The sequence below is a fragment of the Mugil cephalus genome, chromosome 2 (genome assembly GCF_022458985.1).
Source record: "Mugil cephalus isolate CIBA_MC_2020 chromosome 2, CIBA_Mcephalus_1.1, whole genome shotgun sequence".
Lineage (NCBI taxonomy): Eukaryota > Metazoa > Chordata > Actinopteri > Mugiliformes > Mugilidae > Mugil > Mugil cephalus.
The window spans coordinates 29,123,597-29,144,645 of record NC_061771.1 but is presented as its reverse complement, the minus strand read 5'-3'; the positions used below and the strand labels follow the sequence as shown (position 1 = coordinate 29,144,645).

Sequence of the window (21,049 nt, the reverse complement as noted above, 5' to 3'; positions counted from 1 at the left end):
TAAAGATGGATACTTGTGATCACATCAGTGCATATTAATATCAGGTCTGAACTAACTCAGGTCTTAGATGGACAAATAAGAAGGTTGCTAGCATGTCCCGGTGTGTTTAGCGTAGCTTAGCAGAAACGCTACGAAGTCAGTAGGAACTACTAGCATTTTTACATCTATCTGTCCACTCGATTGTTGAGAATTTTATGACTATATATAGTTTAGCTTAGCATAAAAGCTGGAGCTAGCCTAGGCCTACTTGTACCTTTAGCTGTGCTTTCACAACAAGCAAGCTTTGAGTAACACAACTTTGGCACAAAATGAACCAAACGTTGACTGAAAGCTGATGATTTCATGCTTGTACGTAGCATTCATCTGTCATTAATAGCCTCTTGAGATCACATTTTCACGTTCTATTCGGATCAGCCGTCGAAAGGAGGCGAAAGGAAACGAGTGACTTGCGTTTTAGGGTGGATTTCGATGGCACGCCTCCTTCGTCCTGGATACTCGTCACAGTGAAAGAACGAACTCGGTCTGAACCGGACAGCGAGGGCGACGTCGCCGCCGCCCGAACGGTCGCATGCGTTAATATCTACTGGCAACTTTTCACGTTGAGGTTTAAAGGTGCATTTTAAAGGGTTCCGTGATCCTCGTTGCTTTTGCAGACTGTGAAGGATCATTCGGTTAAATATACGTCAAAACAACAACAACAACAACAAGAAACACCAAAAAACTAAAAAAAAAAATACAGTCATAGTAATAATACTGCGTCCAACACTGACATATCATGTTGAATACACGACACACCTTCCCTTTAAACTACCACTTACGACAACAGTCGGGCGCCCGTGTGGGGCCCAGTCGGTTAAAAGCTGTGAGATAAGGTGTGAGGACGCCACCTGCCCCCAAAACCACCGCGTCCTAAATCAATTGCACTCTGAGATATTCACATGATTGACAATTAACCATTAACCATTTAATACCCCAAACCCTCCCTCCCTCCCTCCCTCCCTCCCTACCTCCCTCCAAGCCCAAGCCGCCCACAGCTATACAGCAACACACACACACACATTTATGGCACATCTACACACCAGTCTGGTCACATGGACAGACACTGATTCCCGGCAGGCACGACGCACGTGTCAAACATGTGTTATTTAGAGCTTATCACAAGCTTTAGGTTTGTGATCCTCTTTATCTTTTTTTTTTTTTAATTGTTTTTTTTTTTTTTTGTGTGTGTGTGTTTTTGTGAATTACGCAAAATCACTGATTGGGTGTTGTTGTGGAGACTAGAAGGAAAGAAACTGCATAAAGGATTTTTACCCCTGAAGAGATTCTTTTTTTTAAAAACAAACAAACAAAAAAAATTAAATTTTTATGTTAATGAAAGAAAAGCGCATTTTGAACTCTTAAAAGTGGATTTTTACCACTTTTCCTGACAGGACGAGCTCTTAAACATCTGGAATTCCATGTGAAAAGAAAGTTTAAATTTCCCAGACACACTGGAGCGCAGTTCAACACGTCCTCTTCTGCTTCTCCAAAAGTAAAAGCTGGTGGAACAGAAAACTTCCAGGCTTTTCGGGGGCAGAAAGTGCACTCGTTACCGCAGCCGACGCACCACGTGCCTCCCTTCCCAGTTCATTTTGTCGTTTTGCTCCCCCGTCCTCCACCCCCACCTCCTCCCTGATGAGGAGCAGCCACTGATTCTGGATCAGCTGCAGCCTGTTGGCACTGCGTGGTTGGCACTGAGGAAGATGTTCCTGCTGGACTGTGATCAGACTGAGCTGTGTAACGGCACTGAGTGGGAACAAAACAAAACATTTTTTTATCTTCTTCACCAACTTTGCTGAATGGATTCTGATTGGAGCAGCAGCGGGAGGTCACGCGTCCGAAAGGCTGGGCGGGAAAACCCAGCGAGTGGGGATTTGGTGATCATCAACACAAGTCTCGTGTTTAAGTTAAAACTGGGCTGTCGGTGTTTTTCCTGTCCTTTATTTTTTGCTAAATGTAGGAAAAAATTGAGGCAGATATTTGTCACTCCGGTACTTTAGTTGGCTTTTACCTGTGGAGAGTCTTTTTATTCAAATATTCAATAATTATTTGAAATTTTATTGGCATAAGACTGTATGTTGACGTGTACACTTGCACGTAGGCAAATGTGTTTTTGCATTCCATTTTGCGGTATCAGCTGACCTCTGCCACGCTGTCTAAAGCAATTAACTGCTTCATGGGAATTAATTAATTGAAGTCGTTTGAATCCATCACGGCCACTGTTTTCCTCATAACCGACGCCCAATGAAACCGGTCTCACCGGTGAAAAGCGTCAGGAAATGATTTGGCTCCTATTATGAATTATGGACAAGTGAAGTAAAGTGTTACATGTTGTTTAAACACTGCCTACATGCACACTACTGTATATACATATATATTTTCTCATGGCTAATGAAACGTTCTTCCGCTAATGTTAATATGAAGTCGGGTTTTATAAATATGTCTCCCTCATTCCTGAAGCATTTGCACATATCAAAAACCTGCTGATATTCACATGTTGTAATATTTAAAAGCAGGTGAGTGTCTAATCCAGGCCAGAAATGTGGGCGTCTCTATGTCAGGTTTTCAAACACCAAACTTAAGAATACTGGTGTAATATTTGGACCGGGCACTGAAGCTTGTTCTAGTTTTGCATCTGGTTTGTGGTTGACAGAACGCATAAAATGCATAAACGTGGCAATAAAATCTGAACAGATTCTTTGAGTTTTAGTTATTTCTTGGGTTTTAATTATTTCTAACCTTAATTTCTTTTCGAATGTTGACAGTTGATACCATAGACGGTATGAAGATGGTAGAACCGCTCCTCTAAAGTGAAGCCAAAGCAAGTAGAGCTCCCCCTGGTGTCTGACTGCAGTATAGGTCACAAGCTCCACCCCCTCAATGTAAGTGGGCGGGACTTGGGTCACAATTCTGTCAGGGATGGTTTCTGACATTTCAAGTGTCAATTCTTTTGGATAAGTTTGGAGGAAGTGTGGTTGGGTCATCGATATCGTGGCTCCGTTTCGTTTTTGTTAATTATTTGACGCTACAGAAACAGGATGTGACATCATGATCACTACAAGTCGCCATGCCAACAGCTCCGAGTTGTAAAAAACAAAACTAATAAATAGATAAATACAGTGCATAATCCAACACTTCTGTGTATGTGGTGGAGGTAAAGCAAAGCGCAGCATTAATTAAACATAAATGTGAAAGTGGGGGCTGGGAAAATGTTGTCGTTTGGCCAATGCAAGGAAGTGGGGACGCATTGTCCATATTTATATACATCGTATGACTAAAACTAATTATAATTAATATGAAACAACCGATCAGATTTTATGAAACATTAAAAACCCAAACTTAACTTAGCCCAGTTTAAACACACGTGTCTGAAATCACCAAATCCTAATTACTGGAGAACGTCCCCATGCACGTTTGAATCCAGAGTTTTTGTCAGGTTCACTGACCCTGAAGAAGATTTAGCACCGGTTTGTTAACTGAACAGTAAATCTAGGTTTGGCTCAGGCTGATTCTGAATCAGTGGCTACGTCAAACCAAACTTGATGAGAGCGAGACCAAAACATATATAACATAATGAGCGGGTCAAACCGAGAGGAGGACGGCGTGATGGAGGATCCTGGTCCTGGGGCACTGTGGGTGATGTAGTCCACGTCACTTGGCCAGAGCTCGGGCCTTGGCAGCGGCTGCCTGCGCCCGCTGCACAGCTCCCTGGCTGTTTTCCCTCCTCATCAGCTGGTTGGTCTCGAACAGACCCTCGTGGGAGCTGCCGCCTCCACCTCCACCTCCAGCACCAGCACCACCGGGGCCTCCATCCACCAACGTCAGCACTCCTGCACCAGACAGATTGCTCATGAGTAACAACAGGGTTTCTGTAGAGTCTTTAAAAGTTTTAAAATGTCTAAAAATCCCCATTTAAGGCCTTAAATAGTCTCTGATGGGTCTCTGATTGTGTATCTTAAATCCAATCCATAAAGGTCTTAAAACGTCTTCTTAAATTTCACTTGTTCAAACCTGCAGAAACATTGAAGAAGACACAACTCAAGTGTGTCAGGCGAAAGGATGTCTGGATTCACTGAGTCAGGCACCGGAAATGTCTCTCTCAGAAACTGAGTGTCTGCACCTTTGGACAAAATGTAATTGCTGTCTGGATTATGTCAGCCCTGTGATGTCCTACTACTTGAAATGAGTGGTGTGATGTGCGGAGAGGGTGATTTGCGTACAGAAGGAGCTCTGGGTCCTGCCACCTGCAGAAGTCCTCTGATGAATCTGCGGTGGTTGGGTGTATAAAGCCCCTTTCACATCGAGCGAATGACCCGACAATCAACCCGGGATTTTATCGGCTCAGCTTTGATGTGAACAGGAATGCCGCATCGACGCGCTAATTTACACCATGACGTTGATGTACCTGCCTGTCACATTCTGATTTTATCAATGGACGTCCTTTCAGATTGTGTCACTGTAGAAGCTCCAGGGCTGCGAGCAGCTCAAAAACAGTTTTGGTCTACTCCCATAAGAGACCGATCTCTGAAGGGCAGAGATTTTTTACCCATTTTTACAATCAGTGTGTTGTTACACAATCATTTATGTGAATTTGCCCTACGTCACGTTCCGGAAATCGCACTGGGGAATCTCGATGTGACCTGCGCCGCTTTTTTACCGATCACAGCAGCGCACCTGCAACACCGTGAGATCCGCGAGCTGCTCTGCATCCGTGGAGAAGAGGCGATTCGGCGCACCAAATGTGTAATGATGAACGTTGTCAACGCAATGATGTATGAGAGGGAGGAAAAAACAGGCACCCAGCTCTCACAGCAGGAGGTCAGGCTGCTGGCGATGTGAATCAGGAATCAAGACTCAGAGTGGCAGAGACCCCCAGATGAAAGCACAACAAAGGCAGCTCGACCCGGGTCTGAAAATCTTGTGTCGACCTGGTATTTTCATTGTGAAAGGGGTAATAGAAATGAACGGGACGGGAGTCTAGAACACTGACTGGATATTTTGTGGATTGGCCCCATACAAACCACCCACTCCTAGACCAAGGAGCTGGTCGCTGACTTCAGGAGGAAGAGGTCACCAGCGGAACCATCACCATCCTGGAGGTGGAAGTAGTGGACGCCTACAAGTAACTGGGAATCCATGTGAACAACAGACTGGACCGGAGGGACAACAGTGATGCTGTGAAGTAGACTCTACTTCCTGACGAAGCTCAGGTCTTTTAAAAAGCAAGCTGTGCTTGTACTTTGTTGTAATTTGTTGGGGGAGCAGTACCAGCAAAAAGGCCATAAGTCAAATTGACGAGCTGATCCGAAAAGCTGCACATGTGATCGACAGAGAATTGGAGGCATTTGTGTCAGTGAGGGACGAGGACACTGGACAAAATGTTCTCTATCTTGGACAATCCGTCACATGCGCTACACCGGACTACAGAGGGGAATTTTTCCTTTTTACTTGTGCTTCTGAAAAGTGTTTTTATGCGCAACTGAGCTACTGTGACCAAGGAATTTCCTTTATGGATGAATAAAGTCTGTTTAAGTCTAAGGCTGCTGTCGAGTCTTTGGGACATGTCGCCTTAGAACCGGTGGATGCAGCAGGTTACTTACAGCCTGCTAAAAATACCAAACTGTTGTTTTCTAAACTTCAGCTTTTTGCGGAGGTTTTAACTCAGACTCATGCTTGTGTTGTGTGTTTTTTTGTTATCTCCTGTCATCTCTTTGAGTTCGTGTTTCCATTTAGGTTTAACTTTTAATTGTACTTGAGTTAATATTTGTCTAAAAAAAGGAACCACACACTTGGGAATGAAGCCCTGCCTTTTAACACGGCCCCCTTGGCCCCGGCTCTGACTCCTCGCTCTCACGCGGAGGGGGGAAATACAACAATCTCAACGTTCCATCTCTATTTTTACAAGCACAAAAATCAGCCAGTTGTCACAGTGACACACTGATCTCGCCACCCTGACAGCTTTCAAATAAAAACGTGTTGATTACTTGCAGAGACTCCGCAGCCCAGACACATTGGAGCTTCAGATCCAGGTCAATTAGCACATTTCTCAGTCTAATGTAATTTGAAAATACCTCAAACATTCGGAAGGGAGAACAAATAGCTTAATTTGAGACAAACTTTAACAGTTGTAAAAATATATATATATATTTTTTTCAAAGTCAAAGATCATCAAACTGCAATAAAACTGAGTCTTTGAAACCCAGGATTATCATTAAGGGGTGGTTAACTTCTTCACGTATTCCAATTTAATCCATTACTTTAATTAAAAAAACATGAAGCAATTTAAAAATAAGAAAATCCTTTCTCTTTCTTTTTATGCTCCTTGAGTAGCGGAAGTCTTACCATAGCCGTTCACACAGCCGCTTTTAAACTCGCCCTCAAACCTCATTCCATCAAAGCGAGTGAAGATGCCGGCACCTTGAAACTTCCCCTGCACGAATTCACCTTCATACCTGAAAAGAAAAACAAAAACAAAAGACATAATTAAATTCCTGCATTGCAGTGTTTTTTGTTTGTTTTTGTTTTTTTGTAGGAAAGCAACAGAAAACACAGCTCAGCTCAAAGTTTAGTTTTTATATCGTCCCTGAATATGAGGAATTTGGGGCGTGAACATGAGACATGTGACTCTGAACCCTGCACTGAGACACTGACGCCGAGCAGCGGGACCTGATAACATCACAACACGGGAGAAGAGTCAAAGCGCAGAACGTCAGGCCTTTTAAACGCACACAGCATGAACACAATTACTCCAGTGTTAAACTGCCACAAATGAACAAGACTGTAAAACAGAGTTGAATTATCTGCAGAAACACTACATGATAAATAACTGAAAGGCAAACTGATTTAAAACGTATTGTTGAGCTTTATTCATGTCCACTTGTTGTATATTACAACCACTTTAATCCTCTAGTTTTTCATAAAAACTAGTGACAATTCAGCGTCCTGCTGGGAAACTTAGATTATAGATCATAGATACAAACGCTTTTTCTATTTTACATAAAGGTTAGTAAATAAGACTTATCTTCTGATTAATTAGTGTGAATAATCAGTGCTAACGTTAGCATGTTCCCAATAACTCAACAGGCAAAATGTCAATGCTTTAATCTCTAGGCCAAATTTCCTTTCAGAATCTGAAAATGAATGAATGCAGATTTCATTTTAAAAAGGTTCAAGGGAGCGAGGCACAAACCTGGAGCCATCGGGAAAGACCAGCAGCCCGCAGCCGTTGAAGAGGCCGTTCTCAAACTGTCCGACGTAGCACGTGCCGTCGCTGAAGGTCAGCTGACCCAGGCCGTGACGCAGACCTGCAGTGGCGGCAACAGGCTCGTGAAGCATGACGTTGGACACGAAGATACCGAGAGATTTCAAAAGTGGAAGATGGGCGGAACGTGCAAAATGAAAACAAGGTGGTGACAATTATGAGACGATCGGGACACAAAACAAGAACTCCTCCAGGCGCAACTAGAATACGCAGCTACACTGAATATGTTGTTCATTCTGACGTTAGAGTCCATGTTTAGGTTATCGCCGTGAAATTAAATAAAACACATTAAACAAAAGGTGCACAAACACACAAATTAATCCCCATTAATTACAGTCATTAAATCCTACGACTCTGCCTCTGATCAAAACAAGACATCATTCGGACGAATAAGAACCAGGCGCGATGAATCGTTTGCACATATTCCGCTGTGACGGTGTGAGCTACAGGCAGCAGCTTCGACTGGTGGAGGTTAAATTTTAAAGGTTTTCTGTGTGTTTTCAATTGATCCGTTTTACTTCCTCTGAAATAATGTGGTATGCGGCGCCTCAGGAAGCTACACGTCCATTCCCGTGGTCAAAATGATTGGAAAACAACTACACTGCTGCAGTGTTGATGTAAACCCTTCTCTGAGCAAAAATCAGTATAAATGAATTGATTGCATTGCTAGTTTTTGTGTAGCGTCAGATTTAAAATTTACCTTAGCGGACAAAAATGTCCCATTGACTTCCATTATAACCACATTTTTGAACCTCTCAGCCATGACACAATAAAATCATTCATTCTCCAATATTAGGGTTTCATTTCTGACTCTCCTCCTGAGGATGTTTCACTTTCCTGCTTCTCTCGGGGAGTCACATGTTTTCATTCTGACCCTTTTCCACGGAGGAGAACTTTTTCATTCCTCGCTGACAAAGGAATGAAATGACCAAACAACAGTTTATAACAGGACTCTAATCAGGTGCATAAAATCACTAACTGCTGGGTTTTCTCCACAGTGAAGTGCAGTAAGAGAAGGGGCTCGTGTTTTTATTTTTCTAGAAAAAAAAGAGTGCATATATGGCTTTGACTACACATAGCCTGCTATGCTCAATAACACAAGCACAAAAACGAATGACATAAACATTTTATGCATAAGTGTTATTATGGGGAAATGGCTGATTTTAGTGTTGAACACTAAAAATGACAAATTTGACCATTTCTCTCATAAATAAAACCCTAATATTCCAGATTAGGGTTTTGTCATGGCAGAGAGATTAAAAAATGTGGTTATAATGGAAGTCAATCGGACATGTTTGTCTGCTAAGGTCACAAGAATACAATCAAATGGATAATTTAAATCTCAGTCATACCCAAGACTGATTTGAAAAACATAAAAAAATAAAAAATGTCACAGCCCCCAACATTAGTTTTATGGAAACTAATTACTAACTACTAACTAATAGCAAATTTTTCATGTTTTTGTTTAGTTTTTTCGTAAAAAAAAAATTACAGTGACTTTAAGAATCAAACTGGCATTTAAAATCCTCAAGATGATTCAATTTCTAATCTACACAATTTGCGTAGAGATAGACTTTGTCACAAAAAATTGTGCCATATGCACAAACGCAGCCAAAATGAAGAGGAAAATTTTTGCCTAAATGGACCAAAATGTCCCTAATGTTGCCTGAGGGTTTAAGCTGATAAAACTTTCAATATGGATGAAACTAGCTGGAGGGTACAGCGCACCGGAGCTTTACCGCGGAAGTCATTTTGGGCACAGAAAGAAAGGAGGGAGGCAAACATGTCATTATGCCTTAATTTCGATTTTGAAGTTAGCAGATTCATAATTGGTGCGAGATGACAGAAGGTGAGTCGCCCTCGTCCATTTTTCACCTCTTACCATCTTCCCACTGAGCTGAGACACAATTTTCCCTCTAATTCTGTCACTAATTTCCAGCGCCGGGAGGACGGCGGAGGGAAAAGAGGTGAGAGTTTCTCTTTGCCAGCTTCTATTAGCAGCCCCGACGGGAATCAGGAGGATAGCGGTACGAGAGGACGGCCTAAAAGCACACTGGGAGGTACTGGTGGGTAAATGGCAGCTTGTCAGAGGGTGAGGCAGGGGGTGAGGGTGGTGGTGGTGGTGGTGGGCGTGGGTGTGTGGGTTGGGGGAGTTTAGCTGGTGTTGTCCCTAGCTTCCAGCTAAGGGCAAAGTAAATTAGGCAGTCCATCTGTCAGGGCTGCTTAAAGTCCTACTCTCTGCCTAATCTCAGCAGGGTTCTCACAGGAGATTTGGAGAAGAGATTTGGCCTGACACTAAATCTGGAGCTCTGCATTCCATTTTCAAAGCCACTGCCTTTTTTTCCTGAAAACACTCTGCATTCATACATTTAGATGCATGTGACTCCGTTTGGGTAAAGTATAAATTGAATCCAGCTTGAAAGAGCTCCGACGAGGGCCAGAGATGTCACGGCCGCGGAAAACAAAAAAACAAAAAAAACAGAAACGTGTTAAAGTACGAACGGTTTCACCGGCCCTAATGAAATCAAGCGGCGCCGGCGTTAGCGTTTTCGCAGGCGGCTCCGAGGAACGCAGTTCATTTTTTACTTCGGCTGCAGATTATCAGTGGACTCGCCGCTGCAAGAGACAGTAATTTCCTTTCCGTCTCCTTGGATTTGATCCCTCCAGACGGACTCTAATCTGTCATTCAGCTTCTTTGTAGCGCCTCTCTCCAATCTCTCGTTGGGTCACGGTCTTCAGCTAATTACGGTTTAGCTGAATTTGTCTGGCTTTTATGTCAATCAATAGCGGTAATGCATAGATGTTAAATGACCGCATGGGTAAAGTACAGTAGTAAATGGCTTCTGGCTTGTGCCTCCGCTGCTGTGGATATACCCAACCTACTTCCTGTAACCTGATAGCCCCCAGGCCTGTCTTCAACCAGCGCTCCACTGAATTATTCATATGACACCGTAGACCTTTGTCTGAAACACACCTACATGTTTGTGTGCAAACAGTGACTCTGCGCGCACGGACGCCGGGGCACAACGCGCGCCGCGCGTCGGGGGCCGCGTTCGAGGCGACACTCTGCGGCGCAGACGTGCACAGTTGCACGTCGCCGCGCAGCGTAAGCCGCGTTAATTCCGTTCGAGCAGTTCAACGAGGAAAAATCCCCAGAATGTGTAATCACACATATTTTGGAAACGGCAGAAAATGTAAGCGCCTCGGGGGAAGAGGGAACGGGAAGTGTTACAAAATAATTCACAGCAGCAATTTAGCACTATTTACACGGGGATTCGTACAAGATGGGGGAGAAATACTTAATTGTGACATATTAACGGTTGAAATGAAGCAAATAAAAGGATCCATTATCTAAGTATTTGGTTCACTGTGATAAAAAAAAAAATACATATTTTAACATTGCAGTTAACGTCAATTAACGTGGTTTAAGATGCATTTTTAGAGACTCAGACTCGATGGGTTTTATTAGACTGTTGCAACCATGTCTATATACATCAATCAGGCATAACATTATGACCACCTTCCTAATATTACGTAGGTCTCCTCCTTGTGCGGAGAATGGACATGGTCTTTCTGAGGGTGTCCTGTGGTGTCTGGGGACGGGATGTTGTTAGTGGGGGGGGGCCTTTGGGTGCTATGGATTGAGGGGAGGAGCCTCTGTGGATCATCCCGCTGACATTTGATCAGTTTGGGAGCTAATTTGGAGACCAGGTCAACGCCTTGGGGCTGTTTTATATTATTTATTGTAATTTATTGTGTGTGTCTGTGTGAGACTCCGTCCTGTTGGGAATGGGTGCTGCCATCAGGTAGATGTCAGTGGTTTTAATGTTGCGGCTGATCGGTGTACGTTTAGAAGGAAGGACACCAGTGATGTTTGTTTGATCAAACTGTGAAATCTCAACAGAACCTAACGTATCTCAACTTCCATGCACTCGCCTCAAGACGTCTCTAAATAGACTCGGTGCGTTGATTAAGTTATTCTGCGATTATGCCGAAGCTTAAAAGCAGATGGAGTGCGCAGTGAGACAATTTCCTCGACTGTTCAAGTTCAAAAGCGAAGAGGAAACTTCGCTCCTCAACGTTTACACGGGGATGTGTGCTCCATGATGGGTTTTATCTGTCGCCATCTGAAGCAGCGGCTTGTGTTTAACTTTTAAGGATCATACGAACACACGTGATTAAAAAAAAAAAACAACGCAGAGCTGCATCTATTAGTGGACTAATTCTTCCACGCTTAGAAACTCCCGTGTACTGAAATGGGAGCCTCTCGGTGCATCACAGCCAAACCAGTTTAACAGATTTTTTTTTTTTTTTTTTGCTAATCATGCGAGACCATATGTTTCTCCCCGCAGCCTCACGCTTGCTTATGTGCCAAAACTTTTGTTCTTTGTTTAACCTTGCCCTCAAGGTTGTCTAAGTGTTTTTGTCAAAGTGCAAATAGTGGTACAGGTAGTGTGATATCCTGCCTCAGCATGCTCACGGGCACCAGATGGTCTCTGTGTGCATGTGTGTGTATAGATCTGGTTTGACGCCTTTTTTCTGTGATTTTTCTCATTTGCCTATTAGATACAAAGTGTTGGTGTGAGGACATGGGTTCATTTGAAAAAAAAAAATAATAATAATAATAGTTGCCAGTTGGACTCACTTAGAGTATGATCCATTTCTCTACTGTCATGAAATCCCGCATTAATTAAAAGCTGCTTGATTTAGCTTTCTTATATCATATTCCCGAACATTCCCTGCATCCATTTATTCCATTAGGTCTTCGTTAAGTGAGGGTGCAGATCATAAACAGCGCTACATTAAACTAATTCAGGGGGCTGTGCTGCTGCTGCTGCTGCTGGTGGTGGTGGTGATGGAGTATTGTTGTTTAACTTGCTAACATGAATCAGGGAATCGAGATGAATGTGCTTACATGCTTATCAGACACCAGGGCACCTGTGCGATGGCATGTAAAACTCCTAGAGGGGATGTTATGTCTCGGGAAGGTTATCACAGCAGCAAATATTTTATCTGTCATCTTGCAGGTTCATAGAATTGAAATAGTTTCGACGTTACAAAGAAATCCACCGTGTTTATTTTTTGTTTTTTTAGCTATATGACGCAGTATTTTCTCTCCGTGCTCCACCAGACTGGCTCCATCCATATTAATGAAACAACCAATTACTATTAGGAGCATCTGTGATACCAAACGGCCTCTACATGATACAGTGCTGGTATCAGACAAGTCCCAGAGGGATACAGACAATCTCCAAGCTCACAAGCACGTATAAAAACGCAGCTAAAACTAGTCCCACGGTTGAGCGGCTGATACGTAGGCCTCTTTGGGAGTCTTTGGGAATGATGGGGGTAGCTCAGATCGCTAGGACCATTTGATGAAGGATTTTAGGAGCCAGGGTCTAGTGAACGTGCAGCCTGAGTTGGCTTAGGCCAAAGATGTTTGTGGGGCTACCACCACGGTGTCACGTGGTAACACCTACAGTACGTTGGTTTTAAGGAGTATAAAGCCCCTTTCACGTCGAGCGAAAAACCCAGGTCGACGCGGGTCGACCACCCGGCAGTCGACCCTGGATTTTATCAGCTCAGCTCGGCCTCGCTGTGAACAGGAATGCCTCGTCGACCCGCTAATTTACACCACGACGTTGATGTACCTGCCTGTCACATTCTGATTTTATCAATGGACGGCCTTTCATCTATTGTAGAAGCTCCAGGGCTGCGAGCAGCTCAAAAACAGAGCAAAGTTTTGGTCTACTCCCACAAGAGACCGATCTCTGAGAGGAAGAGATTTTTGTCCGTTTTTTGCAATCAAACAAATCAAATGTGTTGTCGCACGATTGTTAATGGAAGCGCACACGTGAATTAGCCCTGCGCCATGTTCGGGGAAATCGCACCGAGGAATCTTGATACGAACTGCGCATGCGCGGCCGTGTTTATATACAGGTTGTATAGCGATATGGCGCACTTTTTTATCGAACATGGCAGGGCACAGGCAAGAACGTGAGATCCGCGAGCTGCTCTGCATCCGACAAGAATAGATTTGGCGCACTTAAATGTGTAATGATGACGCTGTCGACGCCGAATCCCATGTCAACCCGGTATTTTCAATGTCAAAGGGGTATGAGTGAAGTCAGTATGCTTTAAAAATAACTTCCTAAACTGTTTTACTTATGAGTTAACTTCTTACAAAGTGACCTTAGCTCAATATAACCCTAAATACTTTTTTTCTAATAACACCAGATATGTTCAAACCCTGCTTTTAAAGGTGCGTTGGTAGGGTTTGGGACAGCACCTTGAAGTTGAACTATCCATCGGTCTTGATGTTGGGATAAACTGTGCTGCAGTAATCCTTGATCCTGCTGCTTCTGAACGCAGTTCTTCACGAGTCCGGTTGTCAGGGCTCGTCGTCCCACTGCAGAATGATTATGGGATCGATCGGACGCCTCCCTGATTGTACTGTGCGATGGATAAGGATCTAAACATCTTGAGTGCCTAAACCATTTGCACAGTGTTCTGTATCTCAATAGGACATCACTGAGCCAGTGAAAAACTCCAAAACACCACAGATGAGATGCCGGAGGCTCTTGGCTATTGTTCTGCGCTGCCTTGTCGTCATCCGTGTCGCAGTGGTTTATATTTAAACTGACAACCTGAGGGTGTGCTCCAGTTTTTTTGGTATAACGTTGCTCAGCCCCCCTGAGAAAAAGCATTCAGGCTGGAAAGCGTCATTTTTAAGCTCTTTTAAACGTAGTTGTTTTGATGTTTTAATACCGGCAATGTCTCACCAAATAAATGTAAGTGCATGCATTGAAAAGAAATGGACCATGTTTTTCAAACCGATTTTTGTTTCCATACTTCTACTGTTATGTTTTAAGTATGCTGTATTCCTAGCCTTGTAAAACTGACCTTCCCTCCACTGCGGGATAAATTAAAGGATTATCTTATGTTCTCTTATCTTATTTCTCTGAGCCACATATTAGATTAGAGAAATATAAGTGCATCCTGCAGAAATTGTTGGCTTTTACAACCTGCTTTAATAAGCAAGCGTTTTATTCCCTTTTGCGAAGGTGGTGTAGTCCTGCTGTCATTGTAATCAGTTAAACTGATTTTTTAAAAAACAAATCAGTCGCTTGGAGGCTGTCAGTACACCGCTACATCTATCACTCCTTTAAACCGTAAATTTAGAATCAGGAGTTCCAGACTCCAGACTGAGACGTGCATGACTGTCTAAGGTTATCAGAGAGTCTGGCACCAGAAATGACTTGAAACAAGCAATTTCAGTGAAAGGAAACAAGGAGGTGGATTATAAAATGTCCAAATTTGATTCAGTTCCCCTGAAATGTTTGTCAGGTTTGAAATGCAAGTAAACAATCTTGGAAATGACGGCCTTTGGTGCAGAAGAACGGACAGAATTTTGCCGGTGATTTTAGCTGGTGTCAGGGACGATTGTGTGAAAAGACTGCAAAGAGTTCATTCTCGTTTCAAAGGGGCAACATTAGCTTATGAGGCCACGCAATGAGAAAAACAATGAGAAAAAAGCTAATTTTCTTCACCAACATTTATCCACTGCCACTTAATCAAAGAAGACGTGTAAAAGATGTCACAATTTGTTGGGTACACACTTAACAGCCTTAGATCGTGAGTACTACACATATACTGATCAGGCATAACATTATGACCACCTTCCTGATACTGTGTAGGCCTCCCTTGTGCTTCCAAAACTTGATCAGTTTGGGATCTAGTGAATTTGGAGGCCAGGTCAACACCTTGTGGTGTTCTTCAAGTTTTTCTTTTCTTTTTTTGAAGTGTTTGTGTGTGTGTGTGTGTGTCTGTATAAGGTTGCACTGTGCCACCATCAAGGGGTGTCATTGCTATGGGGTGGGGGTGTCTGGTCTGGTCTGGTCCACACAAATGAATGCCAGGTCTAAATGTTCCCCAGCAGACGCAGGACGGTCAGTGTTATTTACTCCCCCTGTGGTCATAATGTTGTGGCTGGTCGGTGTACGTTACTGGAGACCGCGCCTCTCGCGCTGCCGCGATGCATCTACGCGGGCTCTGTCGCTGCCTGTGACTTATTGTCACATTCCACACTTCACGTCAACACTTTCACGCGAGTGTGGCCACGGTGACGGGTGTAGGAGCAGGTGAGTCTTGCCTTCTTTCCATTCCCCGTGGTACTCCTCGCCGTTGGAGTAGGTGAAGGATCCTCTCGTCAGGGTCATGAGTCCTGTTGGCACACGACACAGCACAAAAAGACCCGTCATCTCGACCTGTTTTTTTGACACATGCACACAGAGCTGGGAGTTCATCAAGTCCTGCCCCACCGCCCTCCACCTTCGTCAAATAACACCCCCGCCTCTCAGCCCGCCGTGGGTCGGGGAGCAATCAAGCTCAGACTGTGCGTTCAGGGGATCCACGCTCACGCCCGATGACGCCCAGCGTGACGAGAACCGGTCAGCGCGCGGCCTCCTCTGATGATGATGGCCGAGGACGTCGACACCCAATCTCGCGTGATTGTTGAACGCCTCAATCCGAAACCACGGGCCGCATTCACGCATCGTATTCCCGAGCCGGGCCTCAGGGATTTTTCTCCCACTCGGTCACGGTGGACATTCCGAGCAGGCCAGCAAACAGAGACGATCCTCTCAAGTATTAGCCGCTACAAATCAAATAACTGTTTAAGCTACAAACACATGCCCATAATAATTCCCCGGAGCCTAAAGTGATGTCCTTCAGATGTCTCATTCTGTTTGATGCAATGACCATAACCCTTAAAAAATAAATTAATTACATTTACTGTGACGTAAAAAAACAGAGGAACGAAAAAAATATATATATATTAATATCTAACAAGCTGTAAACAACAATTTTAAGAATTTCTGGTTAATAAATGGCCTAAATATTTTTTAATGAGAAATGGTGGACATTTAATTTTCTGTCCATTTGAATTTGAGCTCATCCTAAATGTGTTCGTGAAGACGGCCGGCTCGTACGCGTTCGCCGCGTGATGAGGCTGTTCTTGCATCTGTCACATGTTGCCACCTTTTACTCGGCTCTTTACTCTGGGGCTGGGAGGTTGATGTGTCCCCACATTGACGACCTGAGTCTCGAGACACTTGCGTTCATTCAGCCTGGTTCGTGGCACGTCACACGTCACAAGTGCGTTGCCCTTTTTTGAAAATATCAGCAGGGGTTTTCAACACTTTCAACGACGGCAGGTCAAAACAAAACCAGCTCAGCTAGTTGGTCTAGCTTTGGTCTCAGCCAGTGGCTATTTGTAGCCTGCAAAGAACCCGTGCTAAGAACAATGTGTTGTTTATATACACTGATCCACACTGATTATATTGTGTGGGTCTCCCTTTGTGCCTCCAAAACAGTTGTGACATCCCACAGATGCTTGATCAGTGTGGGTTCTAGTGAATTTAGAGGAAGTTGGTCTGGTCTAGGTGGGTGCTACGTGTCTAAACAACATCCGGGTGCAAAAGTGTCCCAACAGAACATAGATGGTTTAAATGCTATCCGCTATTATCTGTGAGTGGTTTTAATGTTGTGGCGGGCCGGTATATTTGTAGGTTGAAGGAGGCTCTGAACTCTTGTATTCCTAGTGTTATCATTAGCTACTTTGATTGTGTAAAGCAGCTCAGTGACACGGGTTCACGGCTACGGTGAAGCTACGGCTTCTCTTACCGTGTCCGACGTCGTCTGCGCTACTGACATTGTGCTACGCGTTGACATTAAATTCAAGGGAGTAAAACTGGTTCGTCTTTGCGCCCCTATGAGAGAAAGTCAAGAACGCGTTGTGTGAGGTAACACAAGTATCTTGCTTCTCACACGCATAAGCGACACAAACTTGAGTGGGCAGAACGCCTCCCATTAGGTCCTAGCGCTCTGTCTCCTTGCCAACGACTCCATCTTAGTCCTGTTTGAAGATAAACACAGTACCTGGGGTTGTTGTCTTCAAACAACGGCTCGGTGATCAGAGCTGCGTGGCGTTTAGGACGGACGTGCGGCTGCGACTGGTGTCTGGATGTAAGGATCTGTATAAGTTTTCTCAGAAATCTATTTATTGACACTCCAGAGTGGAAATAGCCTTGAAACCAGGCAGTTTTCCCCTGATCCGCAAAATGTTTGCGGCCTGAGTTTGGTCTGGGGAACTTAAGCGAGAACTTATTACGCTGCTGGAAAGAAGTGCTAATCAGCTGACCTGGGTTAGTTTGGTTACGCTAGGCTACAGCGTGTGGCCCTTTTTTGGTTTTAAGAGTCACAGAAAATACAGTTTATCTGAGAAAAGTAGGGATGTCCGATATTGACTTTTTTGCCGATATCCGATATCGTCCAAATTCTTAATTTCCGATTCCGATATCAAGCAATATGGTATATCGATATATGCAGGCGTTTTTTTTTCCCGCCTAGACTAATTTCAGGTAGCAAGCAACCTGTTAGCCACACTAGCTACACTGTGTTGTTGTTTTCGCTCTGGGTGCGGTTTGATAAGGTCATCAATCACGTGATGGTAAATGTCTCAGTATCCCACAAGCAGCAGGAGCACAACATTATGTTATCTGTTTTCATTATCGGTGGTAAAACCAATAATGATATGAACAGATATTACAAAAATAGGCTAATATCGGCCGATATTATCGGTTGGCCGATGTTATCGGACATCCCTGAAGAAAAGTGAAAGCTTTTTAGAAATACTAACGTCTTAAGTCCGAATTTCCCACAAAAAAAACTACCCACCAACATTTTGTCATCTAGGAGCTACGGTTGTGTAACTGCATAATGATATTTTTTGTTATTTGTTCTCTAAGGCCTCAAATGAGCAGAGTGTACATTTGTAAACAGTATTCAAAGTTTAAGTATTCTTATTTTTAGTACCTTGTTTTTGGACCCTACGCATCTAATGGGTTTGCTCCATCCACATTTCACTGTACTTGTACACTGACAATAAAGATACCTACAATGTTTATTAGTCTCACGCAATGTGTTAGCTCGCATTTCATTTTCACCTCGGCCTGAATACGTCGTCTGGCTCGTTCCTGTGAAGTTCATTCAGCCTCGGCGAATGCGTTTTCACCCTGAAGCGAAGACGACACTTTTTTATATGATTTTATACTTTTGTGCCATTTATTGTCGTCTGTTTAAATGACGCCACGTGAGTGTTTGATTGCATTGACGATTCCAGTGAGACTTCTTTGCAAAATAAAGAATAAGACGTTTTATTGTCAATGTCCAGCAAGGCTCTCAGCGACATATATCAGCGACACACAATAAAATGTACAAGTGGCGCACAAATGAATGTGGTGTTGGTGAAGCGGCAAATGAAAGGAGCATTGAACAGTGATGTAAAAACAAATCTGTCTATAGAGTCCAGGTGGACTAGAGATGGTCGAATGAAAACGACGTTGAAGGATGTAGAAGTTTTAAGTCTATTGGTTCTGGGTTTGATAACATCCGTATGATGTAGATGTTACGTGAGACGTGGAATTAAAATTGTACGGTGGATCAAGCTGGACCAGGATCAAAAAAAAGGCTCAAACTTCACTGTCCACACGCTCTCAACCACGTAAATAACCTAAAACCAGTCTGTAACCAACGACAATTTGCACAACACTGCACATAAACAATATATTCTATAGCTATATTCATATTGATAATTATAGTTTATCATCTATATCACAGTCTGTTCAATTCAGTTCCATTTTTTGTTAAATTTAGATTTTTTCTTTTTCTTTTTACCAAACTACTGGACACTAAATTTCCCTTGGGATTAATTAAGTATCCATCAATCTATCTATCTATCGAACACATATTATTTCACTGTTTACACATAGCTGCAAACAAAACCACGTTGCACCGTTCAGCCTGCGCTTTGTGCAATGACAACAAAGGATATTCTGTGATTTCCTTTTCCTTGAATTGTGCACATTAGGAGTAAAAATTAGGCTAATTTGTTGCTACATATTAAGCTACTGGTAGGCCTGTTGTTAGTCTAACGGCTGTGTTGTATTCATTTATTCCCTCATTTTTTTATTTTTTTATTTTTTGGCATCACAATATCTCAGTTCTCGTTTGAATTTCTTTATCATAATCACATTTCCATCGGCCGAACAGCCGTGTTTACTAATGTGTCCCTCTGTGATGTGTCTCCTCTTTTCCATTGTTTCAAAGCGAGATTGTTGACAACCAGCCACAGACACGGAGCATCAAAGGAGCATTTAGGCTGCTCACCCAGGAAGAAAAGCAAAAGAGAAAAAAAAAAGAAAGAAAGAAGAGAAAGGCCTGATTATTAGGCTGAATAATTGCTCAAATGCCATCAGAGCCCCTGTCAGATTAGACGGGAGGAGGAGTGTGTATCCCTCCATCTAATGTTGCCACAGTAACGGCTCCATAATCCCTTTCATCCTGCCGGCATGTCGCTGTCAGCCTCCAAAACACAAGCACACAAACACACACACGCGCGCACGCACACGCGCGAAACAGGCCCGGACAAATAACATAAACTCGTTACCTGTTTATTAAAGAGCAAAACCAGTCCCCCTTTTTTCTCTACATCGCTGAAAACAACACGGCAAATTGGAGGATTTCTGCTCCTCTCAGCGACTATTTAGCCTGTTTCTTGTGGCCGTTAGCTTCCTGGCAAGAGCTGCCTCAGCGTCTCTCCAAAGCCGAGCGACGCGATTGGCTGCGACTCGCCCACCTCGATTCAAGACGCCCTCCCATTGGTCGCCTGGCGCCGCCGTCCAGCCCTCTGCAGGGGACATCTTTGTCGAGGGCAACGGGTTCAACGACTTAATTAGCCGGAGTGCTCCTCCGTTAAAGCGTTTGCCCTTGCCTTTGCCTTTTTTTTTTTTTTTTTTTTTTTTTTTTATGTCCTGCCCACCGTCTCCGTAGGATTATAAAAAAGGCAGCGAGGTTCCCTTTAATGATCCCGTGTCATTTCATGTTTCAATTTGGTGATTAGACCCGCGTTTTGGCGAGTTTTATGGAACTTGATTTATTGTTCTGCCGATGCGTTAAAACAGCTGCACTGAGGTGCCGAGGGTTTGTTAAATGAGGTGATATGGATCCAGAGCCAATAAGGCTTTAATTCAGTAAAAAGCCAAGAAGGAGAAGGGTGGGGGGGAATAATCAAGGTGACCCAATTGAAACAAAACTCAGCTGTCCTCATTTTGTTTCTCATGGGGAAAACCGGGGGCTGATTTAACCAGCTACTTTTGAATATTAATAAGCCAGGAAACAATGAACCTATAGGTTTTTGCAAATGAAACCGATGATCGTTTATCAATAACAGCCCGTTTGTCTCGACTGTATTGTGGAGTTTTGCTATATTTTGCATAGGAAGCCAGTGTGAGGCCACTTGGGAATTTTGGTTTTGCTTTATTAAAACTACAACACTTATTAAAAAACAACACTCATAGCCATCAATCCCCTGGTTCTTACATGTGTGGTTATTAAATGAAACACTTGGTGCACCCCCTAAAAGGACACAGTGACGTTAATGTTGTTTCACACCGCTCAGTCACGCCACAAAAGAAAGACAGAAAAGTCCTTTAAGTATTTCTACTGTTGTCCCTGTCATATTTAAGCATTTTTCTTTAACTTTAGAGCAGAATCTTATTGGAGAACTGTGCAAACAGCTGATGCATTTGAATATTATAGGACCATTCAGACTGTTCGTGCCACACTATTCTCTTCAAAAGTCAGGGATCACACCACCACTCCTCCATCCAAATTTTTAATTACTGGCAT

At 43.4% G+C, this 21,049-nt stretch overlaps 1 protein-coding gene across 1 annotated transcript; it reads right to left on the bottom strand.

The window, feature by feature from the left end:
• Window positions 1–1,029: 1,029 nt before the first annotated feature.
• On the bottom strand, window positions 1,030–19,954 carry LOC125002264 (MORN repeat-containing protein 4-like). The gene is made up of 5 exons (XM_047577290.1): window positions 19,809–19,954; window positions 15,453–15,524; window positions 7,229–7,343; window positions 6,382–6,491; window positions 1,030–3,869 (listed from the first exon to the last, which is right to left on the bottom strand). The coding sequence occupies exons 2-5, from the start codon at window positions 15,517–15,519 to the stop codon at window positions 3,691–3,693; spliced, it is 471 nt and encodes a 156-aa protein (XP_047433246.1). The 5' UTR covers window positions 15,520–15,524; window positions 19,809–19,954; the 3' UTR covers window positions 1,030–3,690.
• Window positions 19,955–21,049: the final 1,095 nt, after the last annotated feature.